Here is a 17,900-nt window from a genome sequence, read left to right as displayed (position 1 = left end):
TTGAGATGTATCTCTACTTATGTTTATTTATACCCACCTATAGCCATGTCTATTAATTTACATGGTACTTTTGTTTTGTTTGTAAAAAGATCTCTCCAAGCCTGCAGTCTTGTTACACATTTATGTATGTGCAGTACTTTTGTTAAGTAAAGGGCCTACTGTCAGGCACTCGAGCAGTTTTTTTTTGTTCAGCAACATCGCTCTGCTCCTCATATTTTCATGGAAAGAAAAAAAAAACAATAGGAGAGTAATGGAATAATCAGAGGGAGAGTGGTGTTACATGTAGAGGAATGAATATTTAGCAAAGTGGAAAAGCAAATGCTTTCCTACTGTCGTCTGGAATGAAAAAGCTCCCGTCTATAAATACTGAATAACAGATAATATGAATAAGAGATAGTCTGTTTATATTTGACTGTTCTTTTCCTGTGTTTGCAAAGGTTCTTCAACAAACTTACTTCAAACAGGGAGCATTCAAGTCCTCTGGTCTGTTACTCCGTCTTGCACGTCCTGGGTAATCTCTGCCAGAACACAATTTAACTACAGTGGCCTAAAAAAACAGGTTTACAGAGCTGAGCTCAATTAGCAGTATGGATAAAAGGTCAGTCATCAAACAAGTGTGTCAGGCCACACAAGGCTCATGCAACATGGTGCTGAATAATAAATAAAGAGAAGGAAGGAAGTGAGCAACAAAGTATATTCAACACTGACCATTGGCTATACATTGGAAGGCAATTATAAGGCTAACTTCAGAAATACCTCCCCCCCCATTACATTATATATGTAATCACTATGACAATAAATACCCAGGCTCATTTGGTTCTTGAGAAATACTTCATTGTAGCAAGAAAAAGGCATTTTCTCTGGAGAGAAATTATTTTACATCAGACGTGTAAATCAACACGGAAACATAAGTCATATCTTTATTACCCCATGTTACAGGGCACACACAATGTTCAAGTATGCCTGAGGAACTAAATGGAGCAATTACAAAAAAAATATATATATAATAACAGAATAAGAGATAAAATGCATTTAAAAACAAGTGAACTGGCATTGCATTTCACAAAATTCCATAAGCTCATGATTTTGGAACAATTCACTGTAAAGTGCTAACTGGTTCGAGCTGAGAAAAGCACACGTTCCCTTTGAAAGATCAAACATTACTTTATACACGGAGGTACAGTAATAGCCAATCATCAGGCAAGCAATTACCAACCAGAAGATATGGACCACATTTCATTTATTAGTCCTTTGATAAGATAACAGATTCCTACATTTTCTTGTTAATGGTAACAACGAGAATCTTGCCGCTGGTTGTCAGGACAAAGCCAATTACAAATGCTGGTGTTGTCACGGTACCGTTTTCCTCCTTGCCTTGGAATTACATGCACTTGACTGACATACAGTATCGATATCTCAAGTCAAGTCCTTTTAATCCTCTTATGGATAGGAATCCTTGAATCAAAGGGATGAGAGGAGAGTGAGGTGAAGAGAGCCTTTACTGAGGAGTGCAGGAGATGTTCCCCATATGCCTCCTCCTCTTCTTCTCCTCCCCTTGCATGTGGCAGGCTGGCCTGACAAAAGCAGGGATCTGTCCAGCTGATGCCCGCCTTCCTACAGGTCCTGAGAATCCACTGTTTTCCTTTGTGCCTTTCTCGGCATGTATTTAAAAAAAGAAGAAAAAAAAAAAAGAACAATAAAAAAACAAACAAACAAACAAAAAAAAACATATCTGGTGGTATTGGGTCAATACATTTTCCCCTACTGTCCACCTAAAGCAGACATCCACCCTCCCACCCCAATCCTAACCATAGAAAGGTAAAAACAAGGTGTACTGCAGAATGGCTTTTACTCCTCACAGTCTGTGGGGGGAGCTAGAGCCCCTAGGAGCTGAGGTGCGGTTGGTGGTCTTGCGGCTGTTCTGTCGTGTCTGATTCATTTTGTTGGCCGAAGGGATCCGAGCGTCTGGCTGGCGCCTCCCTTGGGGGCCCCTCCGTTTGCCCCTTTGCCCTGCACGGCCCCTTCTGGCCTCCGCTGGTCACTTGCGTGAGTGCAGTGTGTCCTGGAACTTGGTGCTGGTGTAGCGGACGTGAAATCCCTTTTTGTTGATTGTGTCGTCGGAGTGGAACTTGATCACAATGGAGTCACCGGCCGAGTAGATCTCCTCTGGAGGCTGTCAGGAGGGACAAAACAACAGATTCGTTTGTGGCTTTCTGCTTCCCTGAACTTCAATTCAAACTAAAAGGACTTCACACATGCTGAAGTCCAATCAGTGAGTCTGACAGAGAGCTTCTTGACTGCTACTGCTGTAAAAGCCAGGGGCCATGTGAGGGTCTGGGTCCAAGACTAGCCTTCTGCAGCTTTCTCCTCTTCTTTTTTTTTTTTCCCCTTTTGTTTGTTTTTTGCTTGAGCTTCATATTGAAGTGCACCGCTGCAGAAAGCTTATTTCTTCCCTGAATAGAGCCATATAATGTGTTGCTACACACATGCTTCAAAAAGAGGTAATTGCATTACGTGAGCACAAAAATATGAAACATTTGACCTAAGTGTTTTTCAGAACACCATTATCATGTGAAAATTGATTTTAAAAAATTAATTCGAGCAATCATTAGTTAAGGCGCCGAATCAGCTGCCCTGTGGTTGTCACAAAGACGAGCGTTGCAGTGTCAGAGCAGTCAAAGCCCGCGCAACCAACTGTAAACACACCGGACTGCCGATTAAAGCCGCCGGTGAAAATTCGCCACAACATAACGCCCTGTAAGTCTTGGTTTATTGGGAAAGGGATTTTAAACAAGAAGAAAGCGGCCCATTCTATTTTATTGTAGACCCAGAAACAATCTACTGTGTAACTGAGAAAAGCCTCGGGGCTGAAAGTAAACCTCCCCCACAACGTAATGAGTTTTTACTCTACTTTGGACTGAACTGTGTCAGTTTATTTCAACCTGTTTTATAAAAGGAAACTTGATTGAGGAGCTGCTCCCCGAGGAACCCGGGGTGTTACGTCCCCTACAGCGAATGACTCATAAGAATGTGCGTGAATAAGAGGCCAAAGCTTATTAGAAAATCTTGTAAATGAAATCAAGCTGTTCTCTAACCTGATGAAACTCGAGTTACTATTCCCCACAGGACTCATTGTTTCATAGACCAGCTGCAGCCTCCATCGGCTGATTATTTCACCGCTGGAAGTAAGTGCCAGAGAGTCCAGCGACACCCAGGGAGTGACCAGCTATGTTGACCTGTAGCCACCTCCCAAGCAGCACTCCTAAACTCAGGAGGAGCCCGCTGGCTTAAAGCCAGAATCAAAATCCCCAGGCCGGGTCAGAAAAGTCACCCCATTACAGGCGACAGGATCAGTTTTGACAGGATTAATAATTCCAACAACTCCCTGATAATTACATCCGGGCAGTCACGGTGCTTCCCTGCAGAAGGAGTTACCCAAAAAAGAATCTCAGAGAATTATTGGATAATGTTCTTACCCCTGAGCCACAGTAACGTCCCAGCCGTGGAGACTTTGTGTCAGGGCCATCGAAGAGCTCCATGTAATCGTAGCCGCAGTCCGCCTCTTCTTCGATCTCAAAGGTCTGGAAGATGAGCTCCACGCCGTAGCCTTTCTCCGCCGAAATCACCCACTCGCAGTCAGAGGCTCCGGGGTAGTTATTGTCTCCAAACTGGGCATGGGAGAACAGGTCCTTGGTTTTGACTTCCGCCTTTAGTTGACCTCCACACTCTGAACAGAAAAGTTGAGTTAAGCATTTTTGCAGAGAAAAAGAAGTGGGCTGATGGGAATCAGGGCCAGCTGTGCTTTTGTGTCTAGAGTCATCCTGTTACAAAAGGAGAACATGGTCTGAATCATCCCATTTTGAGACAGGGTGGTGAACATTGACCTACAAATCCTGGAAGAACATCTAAAGCCCTTCATGAGGTTTGATATGACTAATTGACTTAAAAATAACAAAAACCGATGTGAAACTGTACACTGTTTTTTTTTAGGAGAAAAACCCCTGAATGCTGTAATATAACTCTCACCCGCAGTATGGGAAGCCTCAAAGCCTTTTTTCTGCACAGAGTTATCAGAGAAGAAGCGAATGAACAACTTGTTGCCGCTGGATGTGATGGGTGGAGGCTTCTTAGTCCCACAGAAACGACCCAGTTTCTGCGCTTTTCCATCGCGCCCGTCATAAATGTCAATGTGGTCATAGGCACACTCCAGGTGGGCCTCCATGTCAATCTCATTGAAGGCCTGTTAGAAATGAAGAGGAAGATCAACTCGAATGATAAGGCTTAGACATTAAAGCCCTTTGTCTTTTAGCGAGATAGTAAGGGAATATTTCTAGAAGATAAGAACTTAATTAACTCGGCACACGGAAGATCAACGCACGACATTGTTTCAGCAAATAACAGACTCTATATCTGTGGCACAGTGGGCAAAAATGCAAAAATAATAACAGAAGGGGGAGCCACACATCATCATTAGGAAGGCCATAACAGTTTCTGACATGAGCACAGTAAACACAGATGTCCTCAGCGGATTTAGCAATTCAATTATGCAGATAAAGCTGCTAACAAATAAATAAATGACTGACAAGCAGGAGGTTGTGGCACGTACGATTTTGATGCGGTGACCTGGAGTGGTGGTGAGCACCCAGGTGCATGCCTTTTTGCTGGGGTATTTATCTGGCCAGTTGGGGCTGGTAATAATGCCGCTCACACTATTCACAGTGTGATCACAACCAGCTGCAAAAAAAAAAAAAAGAAAAAAAAGAAAGAAAGAAAGAGATAAAATGTCGACACGGTGCTCTGCGTCAGGCTAATCTACAATGGGCTCAAGCACTGCACTCAGACTGTTTATCGCTCTCACCAAAATCTAAGAAGAAGACGAGTAGATAGATCTATTCAAAAAGACAAAAGACAAAAAATGTTATGTGCAATACCTTCTTTGCAGTCGTGTCTGTTCTCATGCAGCACAAAACCACTCCTACACTGACAGCTGTAGCTCCCAAAGGTGTTGACGCACTCATGCTGACAGCCACCGTTCTCCTTGGAGCACTCGTCCTTATCTGCAGGACCACAGAGGACACAACAACGCTGACGACTGCTCGCTTTGAAGACTTGACAGGTTGCAGATCTGAGTGAGTGAAAGCAGAGACCGTGCAGAACCCTGCCAGAAGACTTACCTGAGAAGAACTGCGCTTTAAATCCCTTTTTGGACACCGTGTTGTCGGATTTGAACTCGATGCGCATGTTGTTGTACTGCGAAGTGATAGCTTCTGGTTTCTCTGCCCCACAGAACTTCCCGTGTAGCTTCGAGTCGGCCGACAGCCCGCTGCGTACCTCCACGTAGTCGTACTTACAAACCTGCACAGAACGTGTTATTTGGTTTAAATTACAAAACTCAAGGAGGAGAGAAATGCTTCATTTGCTATGATTAAGGAGAGATGCGTCGCAGTGACAAGGAGCAAAAGTATAGAACAAACCCACCCATTGTTCATTTAACATAACCCCAAATCTCACATCATTGCCCTCAGTCTCGAAGACGTCAAAGAGCAGAGTGATACGGTACTGCGTGGGGGCAACCAGCTGCCAGATGCAGTTCTTGTTTGGGGGGTACTCTCGGGGCCAGCCTGGACTGGTTATCGAACCGTTCAGCTTGGTGATGAAACCTCCACAAGCAGCTGGACACAAAAGACAGAAAAATAAGCAGCTTGATATGCGTGCAGGTGTCCACACACAAAAATAAATAAATACATGATATCACTGTATATTTCTCAAGGATTGGTTTCAAATGTTACGCTGCCATCTGAGATTTCCTTTGAACATAACAACCCTCGGAAAAATGTGATTACTGCCTGACCTTTCTGCCAAAGCTTTGTAGTAGCAACGCAGGATATAACACAACAGCAGCAGCTGGTGATACTCATTAGATCACTTGGCTATTCTTAGTTAATGACTGACGGAATTAACTAAGTAAAACAAAAAGCTGTGCTGACACATGGACTGTGTTGAAATCCAGAAATAATAATAGTGCACAATATCTAACAGATATCTATATAAGCACAGGTTTTAGGGATCATTTTAACTCAATTTAAACGCAGGTTTAAAATATAAAAAATGTATTTTAACCATGTAAAGCCTGAACCCTGAAGTTTACTGAAGCAAGAAATTGAATATTTGCGTATACGAGTGCATCAGTCATCTAAAACATATCAGGGGGTTAGTGCTAAAAAAACAAAACAAAAAAAAAACTGTCTGCAAGCTTCATGTGGAAATATTGCACGTACACCATGAATGTATATCCTTTCTAATATGCATTATTTTAATATTAACACATTAATAAGAGAACTACATTCAGTTATGTGCATTTTTAATTCATTTTAATGTGTCCGTCTTTAATTTCAGGCCCCGTTAATTCAACATCAGCGAAATATTTGTACACACAGCAAAGAGATGGGTAGCTGGCTGACTTCCTGTAGAGGAATGGTAATGTTGTGCAGCTGTGTGTGCTAGCAGTTGGGTCTTAAACAACAACATATAATTTGAGGTAAAATAAAGCTTTCATTGTTGTAACACAAATCAGAAAAGGCCGTGGCTGGCCAGCACCACTATTAATGCTGGCTGTTAGGAGCAGGACTGACTGTACTTATTGTATTTGGGTGGCTAACTGTGTAAAGTGCTTTAGCATGTAAATGACATGGTGAGCAGGGCTGGTGACTTTTCTCCCTGTACTTACCCTCACAGCTGCGCTTGTCAGCAGCCAGCTCATAGCCTGGGTCACAGGCACACTTGTAGCTGCCTAGTGTGTTGACACAGCGTTGCTCACAGCGACCGTTGTCCGGCTTGGAGCACTCATCCATCTCTGAACACACAAAGATATGGCCCTTTTAGCTGGCCCCCCTGGCTCAGTGGCTTACGAGAGAAAACCCTCCAAAACAACAGCAGAGTCGGGCAAAGAGGGTCGCACAGAACGCAAAGGTGCAAGAAGAACAAGGATATATGAAAGAAAATTTAAAAAGGTCATGACCTACAGAGTGAATGTTGGAACATGCTTTAATTCAGATGCTGACATTCTCTCCTAGATGTTGTCAGCACTTAAAAAGTTCACCTTTGAAGAAGTTTGCAGCAAAGCCGGCCTTGTTGACAGAGCCATCTGAGACAAATTTCATCCACAGATGGTTTGAGCTCGTTTTTATGTCATCTGGCTTGTCATAGCCGCAGAAGCGGCCCAGCAGAGGGCTGTTTTCAGAAATCCCATCGCGCACTTCTAGATAGTCATATGCACAGCTGTCGTGTCTCTCAATCTAAAGAAAAGCAGAAGATTTGGTGTCAAAAAGGGGAAAAATTAGTCATGAAATCCAGAAGAAAGCATGAACACTATTCTGTTAAAAACATTAAAAATGCATTGGTGTCTTACCTCAAAAGACTGGAAGGTGAGGCCTACGTGGAAGCCCTGAGCGACAGAAATCTTCCACACGCACACTTTGTTTGGCCTGTAGTCATCGGGGTAGTTGGGAGACTGGATCTGGCCATTGTCCTTCTTCACCTCCCCGCCACAGATGGCTGCATGTGACAGTAAAAACAACACTGAGCTATTTCATTGCTATATCATCAGTATTTTCCTTTGGAAAAAAAATAAGGTGCTCACTGCTGATTCACTGATTTATGCATTGGGGATTAACTGAATGCCTTCACACTCACACACATACATCATCCCTTTGCACGGTCTGCAAACAATAGAGCTGAATGTGAAACCTGGCCAAGATCTGATTAATGCAGCATAAAATGCCTGACACATCAGCAGTAGGAGAGCCAAAAAGGGTTTTTTTGGGTTTTTTTTTGCTACAGCCTCTACACATATTGTTGGATGTGTGATCCGACCCTGCGTTCAGCATGCATGGAAGAAAATGAGTGCTCACCTTCATAAACAGCAGAGAAACCTTTTCCCACCCAGTTACTGCTGCTGCGGAACTCAATCCACAGGCGGCTGTCAATGGAGATGATCGGCTCGGGCAGCTTATCGCCACAGAAACGACCTGGGTCACAGGTGAAAACATAAAATCAAACATTTGAACCTCACAACATCCGCAGTACTGGCAGAAATCTGTCTCCAGAGCTCTACAGAACTTCACACGAAGCACACTGCATCCACCAAAGACTGCACCCAGCTTTCACTTGCAGCAGTTGTTTTCTGAAACTGAATGTCTTTTAATTTTTTTTCCCTTACACAAAAGTTGACCAGGAGACATCTGGAGGTTTGTTGTTCGTTAGCTGCTCTCTGAATTCAGTTAAAACTGACCTTTAAGTGGTGCCTTCCTCCAGTATCCATCTCTGATCTCCACGTGGTCATACCAACACAAGTGACTCCTGTACAAATCCATGGAGGTGAAGTTCAAAATGATCTTAATAAAAAAATAAAAACCCATTATTGGGACAGCAGGGGGCAAAGGTCACATATTGCTAAATCTCAGATAAATATGATGAAACCAATAAACTGCATCAGCATGAAGGAGCCAGAGATTTGATTTGAGGTGCCTTTAAGCAAAGATCAGACACTTTCCGTAAGCTCGTACCTTTTCCCCCGGTGTGACTGATATTCTCCAGATGCAGTGCATGTAGGCCGAGTATCCATTTGGGAATCCAGGAGAGGAAAAATTCCCGCTGCTGTCCTGCAGGCTGTCTCCACATCCTGTGCACAGAGACAAACGCACAACTGCACGTCAGACCCGATGCTCTGCCAGTCAGTCTCTGTCTGAAATCACCTAAGCTACTAAAAAAACCACAACAGCTCTGAAGTAGATCCTCTGAAACTTGCGGCTGCGGAGACAGATGCTTGATGCTGGAATTATAACACTCAATGTGAAGAAAAGGGCAGTGCTTTCATGTTCAAAGGCACATCTGCTGATAATATTCAGCCACAACCCCTCATCTCACCCATCCCCTCCCCCACCTACTCCAGATGATGATCACACAAAGGAAACAAGAGAGTGTGAGACACTTTCTCTGAGCATCTTCTGAAAATAAACCTGGCCCACTATAAATAACCCGGCCCTCTGGAGGATGTGATGCATTATGTACGTGTTGCCAGTGAAAAAAAACAAAAAACAAAACAGAAACAACCTTTAGTTTGATTGGCAAAACTAAGTGTGCGATGACTGAGTCCAAAACAATATGCAGCCTAGAAGAATGAGTGCGTGAGGCTCCAGCCAACTGGGGGAAAGATGCCTTTGATTAAGGCACGAGGAAATAATAGAAGGCTAGATTGGCATCTTCAGCTGTCCGTCTTGGGTGGCGTGTAAGCATTTACAATCACCCTTGGGTTTTTGTTCTTTTACCTTGAACTTCATTTAGTAAGAGTTAAGAAAACACTCTCCTTGCCTGTTTGCGTTCAAAGCGAGAAACCGACGAGCCCCGAGCTTCAAGCTGTGTGAAATAACGCTTTGTGCGGAGCTCTGCCAATCCTGAGCCATTAACCAACACACATTTGGGATGACAAACACTCCTAGGAATGCTGCATGAATGGGAGATCCATGGCTCTTTAAGAATTTTTTGTTTTTTCCAAGAACACATGGAGAGACTCACTACCTCATCCCCCCACAGCGCGTGCCACATCATCCAGTCTTCCTCAGGAGACAGCGATTGCCATGATGAAAGAGACAGAGCACTTGCAGTGATGCACGTAGATACATTTAAAACTTCCACCTCTGCCCTGAAACCACACTGGATGATCCACTGTGGTGACCAAGCACTATGTTTACTCATTGAAACTGACTGCTCAGCTGTCCCAGCTTTACCTGCAATTAACTGTCTGACACCAAATGCATTCAGCAGAAGGCTGCTCTTCAACGTACATCTGCTAATGCTATAAACTGTGTTTACTTCAACAGCATCAGATTCTCTCTCCTCTGGAAGCATAAACACACAGAGAGCTTCAGAAAAGTACCAGGATTACATAACTCTCCTTAGTGTATAGCCACGTGGTTTACATTGTTGGGAGTAAACACGCGTGTCTGCACATCACAGCTTGTACAGTCATTTCGGTTATTGTCTTTAGAAGAACAGCTGTTCTTTTGCATCTATCTGGGAAAACAGACTGACTAACTTCCTGTCCCTGGGTAGTGTTTACACTCCTCCCTGCTTGGGAGTCTGGTACGCTATAGCTAAGGAACCGCACCACATCAATCGCCGATGTGCACAGCGTAAGCTGCATCTGCGGAGGCCAGGAGAAGTTACAGACCTCTCTCTTCCTCTCTTTCCTTCTTTCTCAGGGTTGTGCTATGCATACGTTCAAAAATAGACAAGAAAAACCCCATAGCAGACAAGAGCTGTCATTTTGGCCTTACTGGAGCACTTGTAGAGTTTGCGTGCCTGTGCAATATCCCCTTTGCTAAGTCTGGTTCTTTGGCCAATGGGTGGTCGCACGCCGTTCACATCGTAGCGTGGCAGGATGGTGTCCAGGAAGATGCCTCTGTAATTCAGAGAGAGAAAGAGAGAGACTGATGTTAATGTTGCATAAAACCTCAACTGCATGCGCACCCTCCTGCAGTCTACTCCAGCATGCACACATGCCACAAAACGTGTTTGTTCACAGGATTAGGTAACTTACCATCAATCAGTGCAGTTCAATCACTGTCAACATTAACTAAAGAATTAAGAGTTCTACATACCCAGTTAAAAAGGAGTGCTGACAGTCAGAAAGTCAGAAAGAAATGTGATTGCTTTTGTAGAAAAAAAAAAAAAGAGCAAATCCAACTACCAGACAAGACACACATGGAGTGCTCATTATCATGTTTACTTTCTGGATTAGCATTTAAAACAAGATTCAGGATATCAGAAAAAAGTAAAAGGCTTGTAATGAGATGCCATCAGAATTTATTTGTCTTTAACCAGCTGTTGCTCACCCACACCCATGTGGACACAAGAGGGTTTTCATTAAGATAAAGACCCAGCTGCTTGTACAGTAAGAAACGACCTAATTAAGATGAACATCAAACCTCTTATCTATGAATATCCCCACTTTTGATAGCGTAACCAGTCAGTATATGCTTTGACATACTTTACTGTTTGACCCTTGCTCACTCTCTAATGAGGTTCATTAAAATTACGATACCATCTGAAAATGTTTCCTGCACTTTTACTCAGCATACTGAACGTTCAGTGTCCACATGTGTGCGCCTGGGCTTTGAATCTCCCTGCATCCGGTGCTACTCTGCAGTTCTTTCAGATCTACTCATCTCTTTGATATGGGACTGCTGTTGAATTTCAGTCTTTCTTTAAGGTTGAGGTCACACAGTCCATTTCAGAGGTTAATGCTCAGATATCATCCTTTGCGCGCGCGCGCACACACACACACACACACACACACACACACACACACACACACACACACACACAAAACTAAGAGCTTAAGCCCTTCTCCAGAGTTACTGGGAGTTCAAAATAAATTCCATAAGCCACGGAGGCAGGGAAATGAACATCAGCCACATTCTTGATAAACATCCAAAATGAAAACTATAAAGATAAATAAAATTAGATAAAACATCTGCAAATGTTAAAAATGAGACAGGACAGAACAGTTAGTCCAGAAAGACTCCTTTTTACAAAGCTGCCTCACTTGACACTTTGCTAGTTTATCATCTTCATTTTTCTGTAAGTATTGGCAAGAAATGGTCTGGCTCCCTGGCTGTTCCCATGGTGACATGCCTATCAACGCCAGGCATGTGCAAACAGAGCAGCCTGAGCTAACAGTTTAGGCTCTGCCTGTCTGCGAGCTTCCAGGAGCCCGTATGCTGGCTGCTGAAGAAAAAAAAAAAATTAAAACAAAACAATGCCACTCCAGTCGGTGTCAGAAAAGACAAAAGGGGACACTGGCAGATCTCTATTTGAGCTGGCACTGCTCCACACACTCGTCCTAAAAAAAAAAAAAAAAAAAAAATCTCTCGAGCAAAAGGAGGGGGAAGGCAGAGCCATGGGTCGGGTAACACACCCGAGACAAAAAGCAAGGGATCAGCCCTGCTTGTCCCCAGGAGACACGGCAAAACATCAAGACAGGCCATGAAATCTTCCGAACAACACCCGCGGCAAAGGCCCTGGCTTCCCACGGTGATTTACTGTAAAACACAGAGCAAACACACCGGCCAACAATGGACCGACAAAGAATGACACTGGCACAGGTAAATCAGCCAATCAGCGCTGAAGAGAAAGTGCTTGGAATGACTTGTGAAAAGCCAACAGGAGCCCCTCGTCTGCTAATACAGCTCTGTGAAACATTCCCCGGCAGTGACAGCCACCGCTTCTCATTTCTAAGCAGCCTTTTTGGATCAGAGGAGTTTGTATAGGAACAGAGTCAGAGTTGGACTGAAAACAGATCAGGGTGGATTACCTCACATAAATATACCCCATTGTGCAGCCAGCTGTAGAACATACTGCAAATTTATAAGATTAAGAGCCTAAGTCCAAATGATGACCTGGGAGTGACCACAGCTAAATGGACATGTGCTGACCTGACTGAAATCCAATACAAGATAAAAACCATTCCCTCTTTAAAACCTCAATTCCATGGAAGTAGTGGGCTTTGTTTCCTGTAAACCTGGAAGCTAAGACAAGACAAAAGTTTGTTGTTTGCATGGAGAAGGAGTACAAATGTCTCTCTTCCCCTTTGTCTCTGTTCTGCAGTCTTTTTCTGTACACTAACAAACACTGGAAAAGCAGCAGTAATTCATCTCCGCTCGGCGTGAAGTGCATTAACAACCTACAGTTTGGATGCACGGGGCCAGGCAGGAATTTCTGCATACTGGCCTACATCCAGCCTCAGCCTCTGTTTAGACAAAGATTTACTCCCCACTGTCTGTTTGTTGCGAGAGCATGGCAGCTATCTGGGAAGAGGCCACAACTCTTAGACTGTAACCTCGGGCATGGGAGAGCCAGTGGTGGGAAATATAAAAATATATGCATGTGCAAAGCTGAGGGAAGGGCTAACAGCTGGTTCTTATATCAGGCGGAGGTAGTAATGATTATAGTCTGCGCTTACTTGTTTTTTTTGCTTTAACTTTAGGTGCCCAGAGATCAATTTACACCCATACTGAGTGACTGAAGGCTGTCTGGTAGATGGAGGGACAGTTCTACACACTAAACTAGTATCATATCCCGCACATGACATTAGGAGATGGCCATGATATTCACATGCCTGCAAACCTGGGTTGTAACAGCTTTCAAAAATAATTTAACATATACTGCCAAGTTGTCTTGAAGCCACTTGCAGTGAGTGTAGTGCTGCTTTTGTAATTACAATAATGAATCAGCAGCTGAAAGAGTCAAATACTCCTAGTTCCTCTATTCTGGCTTTGTAGTCATCCAGATGGTAAAAATACTTGAAATTAACCACAGTCCCTGATGACTAGGTCAAGAAACCAGGCTGCCTTGTGTTAGTCATGTACCTTTTTTCCCCCCACCCGCCTTAGATGGATCCTTCATCCAACACTGTAGCTAACCAGTGATGTGCTAAGCAACAGCACAACATCTGGCAGGCCTTCCCATAGAATACAACAGGGAGTGAAGAATGAGGTCAGCCGATGACAAATTTAAGTATCACTAAGAATACAAACAGTTCCTCTTTTACAAGCGCATGTTTTTCTAAGCAACAAGTTTCTGGAAGATTTAATGCCAAAATTTCAGCTGGTCCTCTGCAGTTCTTTGTACTGACATTACTGTCCCAAGTCTATGACGCACAAATTTCAAATCATGTGACTATTTAGTTTGTAAAGCATTAAAAAGGAAAACATTTGCATTTTTTATCCTATGTAGATTATTTAGGGATTAAAAAAATGCTGCTAGGTGTGTGAAGACATTCAGTTTGGAGGTAGTCATAACACCAAAGTGCTGTGAAGATGCCAAAATGTTCCACTCCAGAATATAGGTCTCTGCAGTAACCTTGGGTGACATCATTTGTCCCACCATGAAAATCTTTTCAAAGAACTCTTAGGACCATAATGAGGTGGTTTATGGATGAAACCCTTTACGAGAAGCTTCACACAACCTTGAAGGTGGTGTCCATAAATGCTGTTGTGATGAGGCAGGGCTACTGTTGCTGAGCTAGCTGCTTTATTGGGGCTGCTACTGCAGGAAAAAACAGCAGGAACCAAACAAAGGAGCCTTAATTTAAAACAGGCAGTGTGAAAGAGCGAGTATATCCCAGACAAACACTTTTACTACGCCTGCAAAAATTCACATCTCACTTTTCTTATTTAGAGTTACAATGTGTCTATTGTCATACTGCTAATCCGGCAAATGCCAAAATTAAAGCGAGAAGTGTAAATGATACCGTTTACAGGTAAACCCTATAAACAAAGACCACAGACCAGTCCAAAGAGACCCAGTCACGGTCTGAAATGGAACCTGGCATCCAAGTTCTTCTTAGTTTCCTCCATTTACCTGATATACGACTCCCAGTACACCAGCAGGTAACCTAACCTTGTCCAAATATCACTTAAAAATCATAGTACTACTTCTCCAGTTGACTTTAGGCTCAATGCAATGTGAGGATTTATTAATTTATTTCTTTTAAAATGTCATGCCAAAAGATATCGGGTAGAAATCGGTTTATTTTTGCACTTAGTGACAAAAGACACTAAATCAACAGCAAGCTTTGAAATTTTTTAGCAATTTCTTGTTAAGAACAAATATGCCACTGCTGTAGATTTCTGTAGATCAGGTTGCATGTGCTGGTCTGGTGTGTACATTTAATATAGAGTTTAATATGATGAGCTTGTACAGCTGCACTGATCTCTACTGGACTTTCTAGTAAAGAAGTAAATACGTGTTTTTTTAATTTATTTCTTCCTACAAGAATTGGGATTTGTGCCACATTACTGAGCGGCTTCTCGCAGACACAAACCTGGAGCATTACACACCAGTGCAGTCATGAAACATGGAAATGGAAAACGAGATGAGACCAAAGTTGGAAATGGTTCAGTCTGACTCGCTCTTAGACTAGTTCTCATGTCTGGGGCTTATGGAGTTGAACTTTGGGTTTGGCTCCTACCTGGAGAATGTATTCCTGGCGTAATGCATGATACTGTCAAAGTCATAGACTTCTCCTAAAGAGTCCACCTCTCCTGGCTCCATCTTCAAAAAGTTATATTCCTGTCCTGTAAAAGAGAAAAATTCAGACCGAACCCTTACGTCAGGCGTAAATATAGACTCTCAGGATTAGGTTCATGAAAACACTTCTGCAAGTTTGTGGCGTTTTATTCTTAGCTCAGAGTGTGTGAATAAATGTGTGACTCTTAATATTTTATCTAACTCTCTGTCTCCGTCTTTCACTTACACACATTATTGCTGGGGGATCTCGGAGAAACCTGAGGTCTTACCTGGTTGAATGTTGTCCCTGATAATGCTGACGTGATCATCTCGGTCGGGTCGTGTGTGTTCGTGCCAGAACCCAATAACATGACCTAATTCGTGCACCACAATGCCAAACTTGTCACAGTTTTTCCCTATGGATATGGCCTGGGGGCCCCCTCCGCGGCGACCCACATAGGAGCAACACCTATGAATCAGCAGGCAGACACACATGGAAACACAGGCAGGCAGTGTGTAAGTCAAAACACAGAGACTAGACTTTATGCTTCACTTCATTTAAAAAAAAGAAAGAAAAAAAGTAGTGAGTGGAAAAAAATGAGGTTAGCAAAGAGAGAAAAAGGAATGCATCTCTGACTCTATCTATCTCAACATGCTGCTTATGTATATAATAAAACTAGAAAAGAAATCACCTCAGAATCTCTGCTCTGTTTTATAGTCGACACATACAGGAGTGACATTCATTCAGCTGTCTGCTAGTGGAAACGCTGAGAGTAACTGAGGAAGCTGGCTGCAGCGCTCCATCTCGATGTGACATGAAAGGTTGAGTGTGGGAGCCTGCAGGATGGGCACACACATAATGGCCCTGTGGGCCAGACAGCCGCTCTCTAATTACAGCGAGCCAAGTCAGGCTCTCCTGAGACACGCCTTGAACTTTGCACAGGACAGATGGGGGCCTGCTGAATATGCAGCAGAGTCAAGCGTTCCCACTGCTAACCGCTGCTGCCTGTGCGGATAATGTCATCGTTGTTGCTCCAGAGGCCAGCAACTGGGCTAAAAATGGCTTTTAACAGTTGGCTAGAAAAAGTTTCATGAGTTGCATCCTTTTTCCTGTTGGTACTGAATGATATAAATCAGCAGGAGGGGTACATTTGAGTAATGACATGATGGTATCCGGCTTGTGGACTAAATCTGAGAGGTTGATGTGTTCCCTGGAAACCTCTTTAACAACTCTGACTTCCTTTTCTCAAAATCCTAAATGGATTTGCATTCTTCAACACCAAATGTTTTAATGAAAAACTGTTTCACGACGGCTTACAAAGAAAGAGCCCTGCACATCCAAACAGGTTGTCAATAGTCGCTTAGCAACGAGAGCCACCACCAGCACTTCCCCTGCGTATCTGTTTAAAGAGAAATGCTGAGTGGACACCGAGCCCGACTTTCAGCAGAGTGCAGCAAACAGGCAAAGGAAGTCTCTCCCTCGTGCCCTGTCCTGCACACCGGGTATGATTTAAGCACTCAGTGACTGATGCAGTGTGATGATCAGGCACAGGAAATTCCTGCCCACCGAATGGTTTGCGCTTTAAGGGATGGCAGGGGGGCAGAAAAAAAAAACAAAAACACCCAAACCCAAAACAATTCCTACTGACTGCAGAGAGACTGCAAGGAGAGGATGAACAATGGAGAAACTCTGCTGAGCAAGAAGCAAGGAAAAGCATTAGGGCGCTAAATAATTAGCTGCAGACACTGAACAGAAACAGGCCATTGTTCAGCTCCTACTGTACACGTGGGAGCTTAAAACCCCACTGACTCACCCACATGGTCGGTAGGTGAAAACAATATAGCTTTCCTCAGTCGTCTTCTCAATAAAGGTCACACAGGTGTGCTTCTCCCAGTGCCGCATGGCTTGGCGGAATATAGCCCGCTGGCTGCCTGAAAGGGAAGTCGGAGATGGTGAGAAAACGCACTCCAACAGCATTTCATGGAAGAATGGAGATGAATAGAAACACAGTGAACAGACGAGGCTTAAAAGTAAAGTCATACCAAGTTCAAAATGTGCCTTTCTCATCGTTAACCACCATCACACACACGCAATTTAAAGAGTCCCAAAATGTTATATTTATCATGTCAAGAATTCAATATTTGGTTTGCTTTTTAATAAATTGCACAACTACAAGCATACAATTTTTTAGGCGATGTAACAAGATCGCACAAGACCTCAGAAGTAAATACGGTTATTTCTAGAAGCAAAACACTATGAAGGGTACCACGTACTTTACTTTGCAGACATCTAGTATTATTTTACAGATTATAGTTTACCGTGATTTGTGACTTTAAATGGGAATGAATGATGCTAATTATGTTTACCACATCTGGTCACACGTGAGCACATTACATGTTACTTACCACTAAAGTTTCCACTGATGACATAAGGGATGACGCCGTCGGGCCAAATGCGCTCCGGTCTGGATGTGGCAGCTCTTTTCCTGCGCCGTGCACCTTGCCTGCTTTGACTGTTTGAGCCTGAGGATTTGAACCAACCACGAGACAAAATAAAGATCACTCAGAGCATTCCTGGGTGAAAAAACCCCCAGCCGTTCCTCCAACATTGGCACAAAGAGATAACAAGCTATGCTTCTACTTAATAGATTCCATTTTTTTATTTGCAAAAACCAAAGGGCTTTCTTCAAGGCTTGAAGCCGGTTATATTAATGTTGGCTGGTTATTAAAAAACTAATTTAAGTAATTACATTAATTCCATCAAAGAGACAGTTCAAATAACACTGTACTTCTCGTTGTGCGCTGAATGGATTTTTATTAAAGCCGAGTCT

General features: G+C 43.2%; 1 protein-coding gene across 3 annotated transcripts in view; it reads right to left on the bottom strand.

Moving 5' to 3' along the window:
* Positions 1 to 731: 731 nt before the first annotated feature.
* Positions 732 to 17,900, bottom strand: part of bmp1a (bone morphogenetic protein 1a) — a 29,774-nt gene continuing 12,605 nt past the window's right edge. The window contains exons 3-20 of one of the 3 annotated variants that reach the window (XM_080894636.1): positions 17,476 to 17,592; positions 16,884 to 17,001; positions 15,360 to 15,538; positions 15,032 to 15,137; positions 10,335 to 10,459; positions 8,565 to 8,680; positions 8,291 to 8,393; positions 7,911 to 8,027; positions 7,409 to 7,554; positions 7,100 to 7,295; positions 6,728 to 6,853; positions 5,479 to 5,672; positions 5,175 to 5,355; positions 4,932 to 5,057; positions 4,607 to 4,734; positions 4,027 to 4,240; positions 3,477 to 3,727; positions 733 to 2,173 (exon numbers count right to left, since the gene is read on the bottom strand). In XM_080894636.1, the coding sequence (XP_080750762.1) occupies positions 2,039 to 2,173; positions 3,477 to 3,727; positions 4,027 to 4,240; positions 4,607 to 4,734; positions 4,932 to 5,057; positions 5,175 to 5,355; positions 5,479 to 5,672; positions 6,728 to 6,853; positions 7,100 to 7,295; positions 7,409 to 7,554; positions 7,911 to 8,027; positions 8,291 to 8,393; positions 8,565 to 8,680; positions 10,335 to 10,459; positions 15,032 to 15,137; positions 15,360 to 15,538; positions 16,884 to 17,001; positions 17,476 to 17,592 (2,678 nt within the window). In that variant the 3' untranslated portion in view covers positions 733 to 2,038. Of the gene's footprint in view, positions 2,174 to 3,476; positions 3,728 to 4,026; positions 4,241 to 4,606; positions 4,735 to 4,931; positions 5,356 to 5,478; positions 5,673 to 6,727; positions 6,854 to 7,099; positions 7,296 to 7,408; positions 7,555 to 7,910; positions 8,028 to 8,290; positions 8,394 to 8,564; positions 8,681 to 10,334; positions 10,460 to 15,031; positions 15,138 to 15,359; positions 15,539 to 16,883; positions 17,002 to 17,475; positions 17,593 to 17,900 lie in introns of all 3 variants that reach the window. The other 2 variants (XM_080894637.1, XM_080894635.1) reach the window with 2 other exon arrangements.

The sequence above is a fragment of the Rhamphochromis sp. 'chilingali' genome (genome assembly GCF_963969265.1).
Source record: "Rhamphochromis sp. 'chilingali' genome assembly, chromosome: 10".
Taxonomy (NCBI): domain Eukaryota; kingdom Metazoa; phylum Chordata; class Actinopteri; order Cichliformes; family Cichlidae; genus Rhamphochromis; species Rhamphochromis sp. 'chilingali'.
The sequence above is the reverse complement of the archived record's forward strand: the minus strand, read 5'-3'. Positions and strand labels throughout refer to the sequence as shown.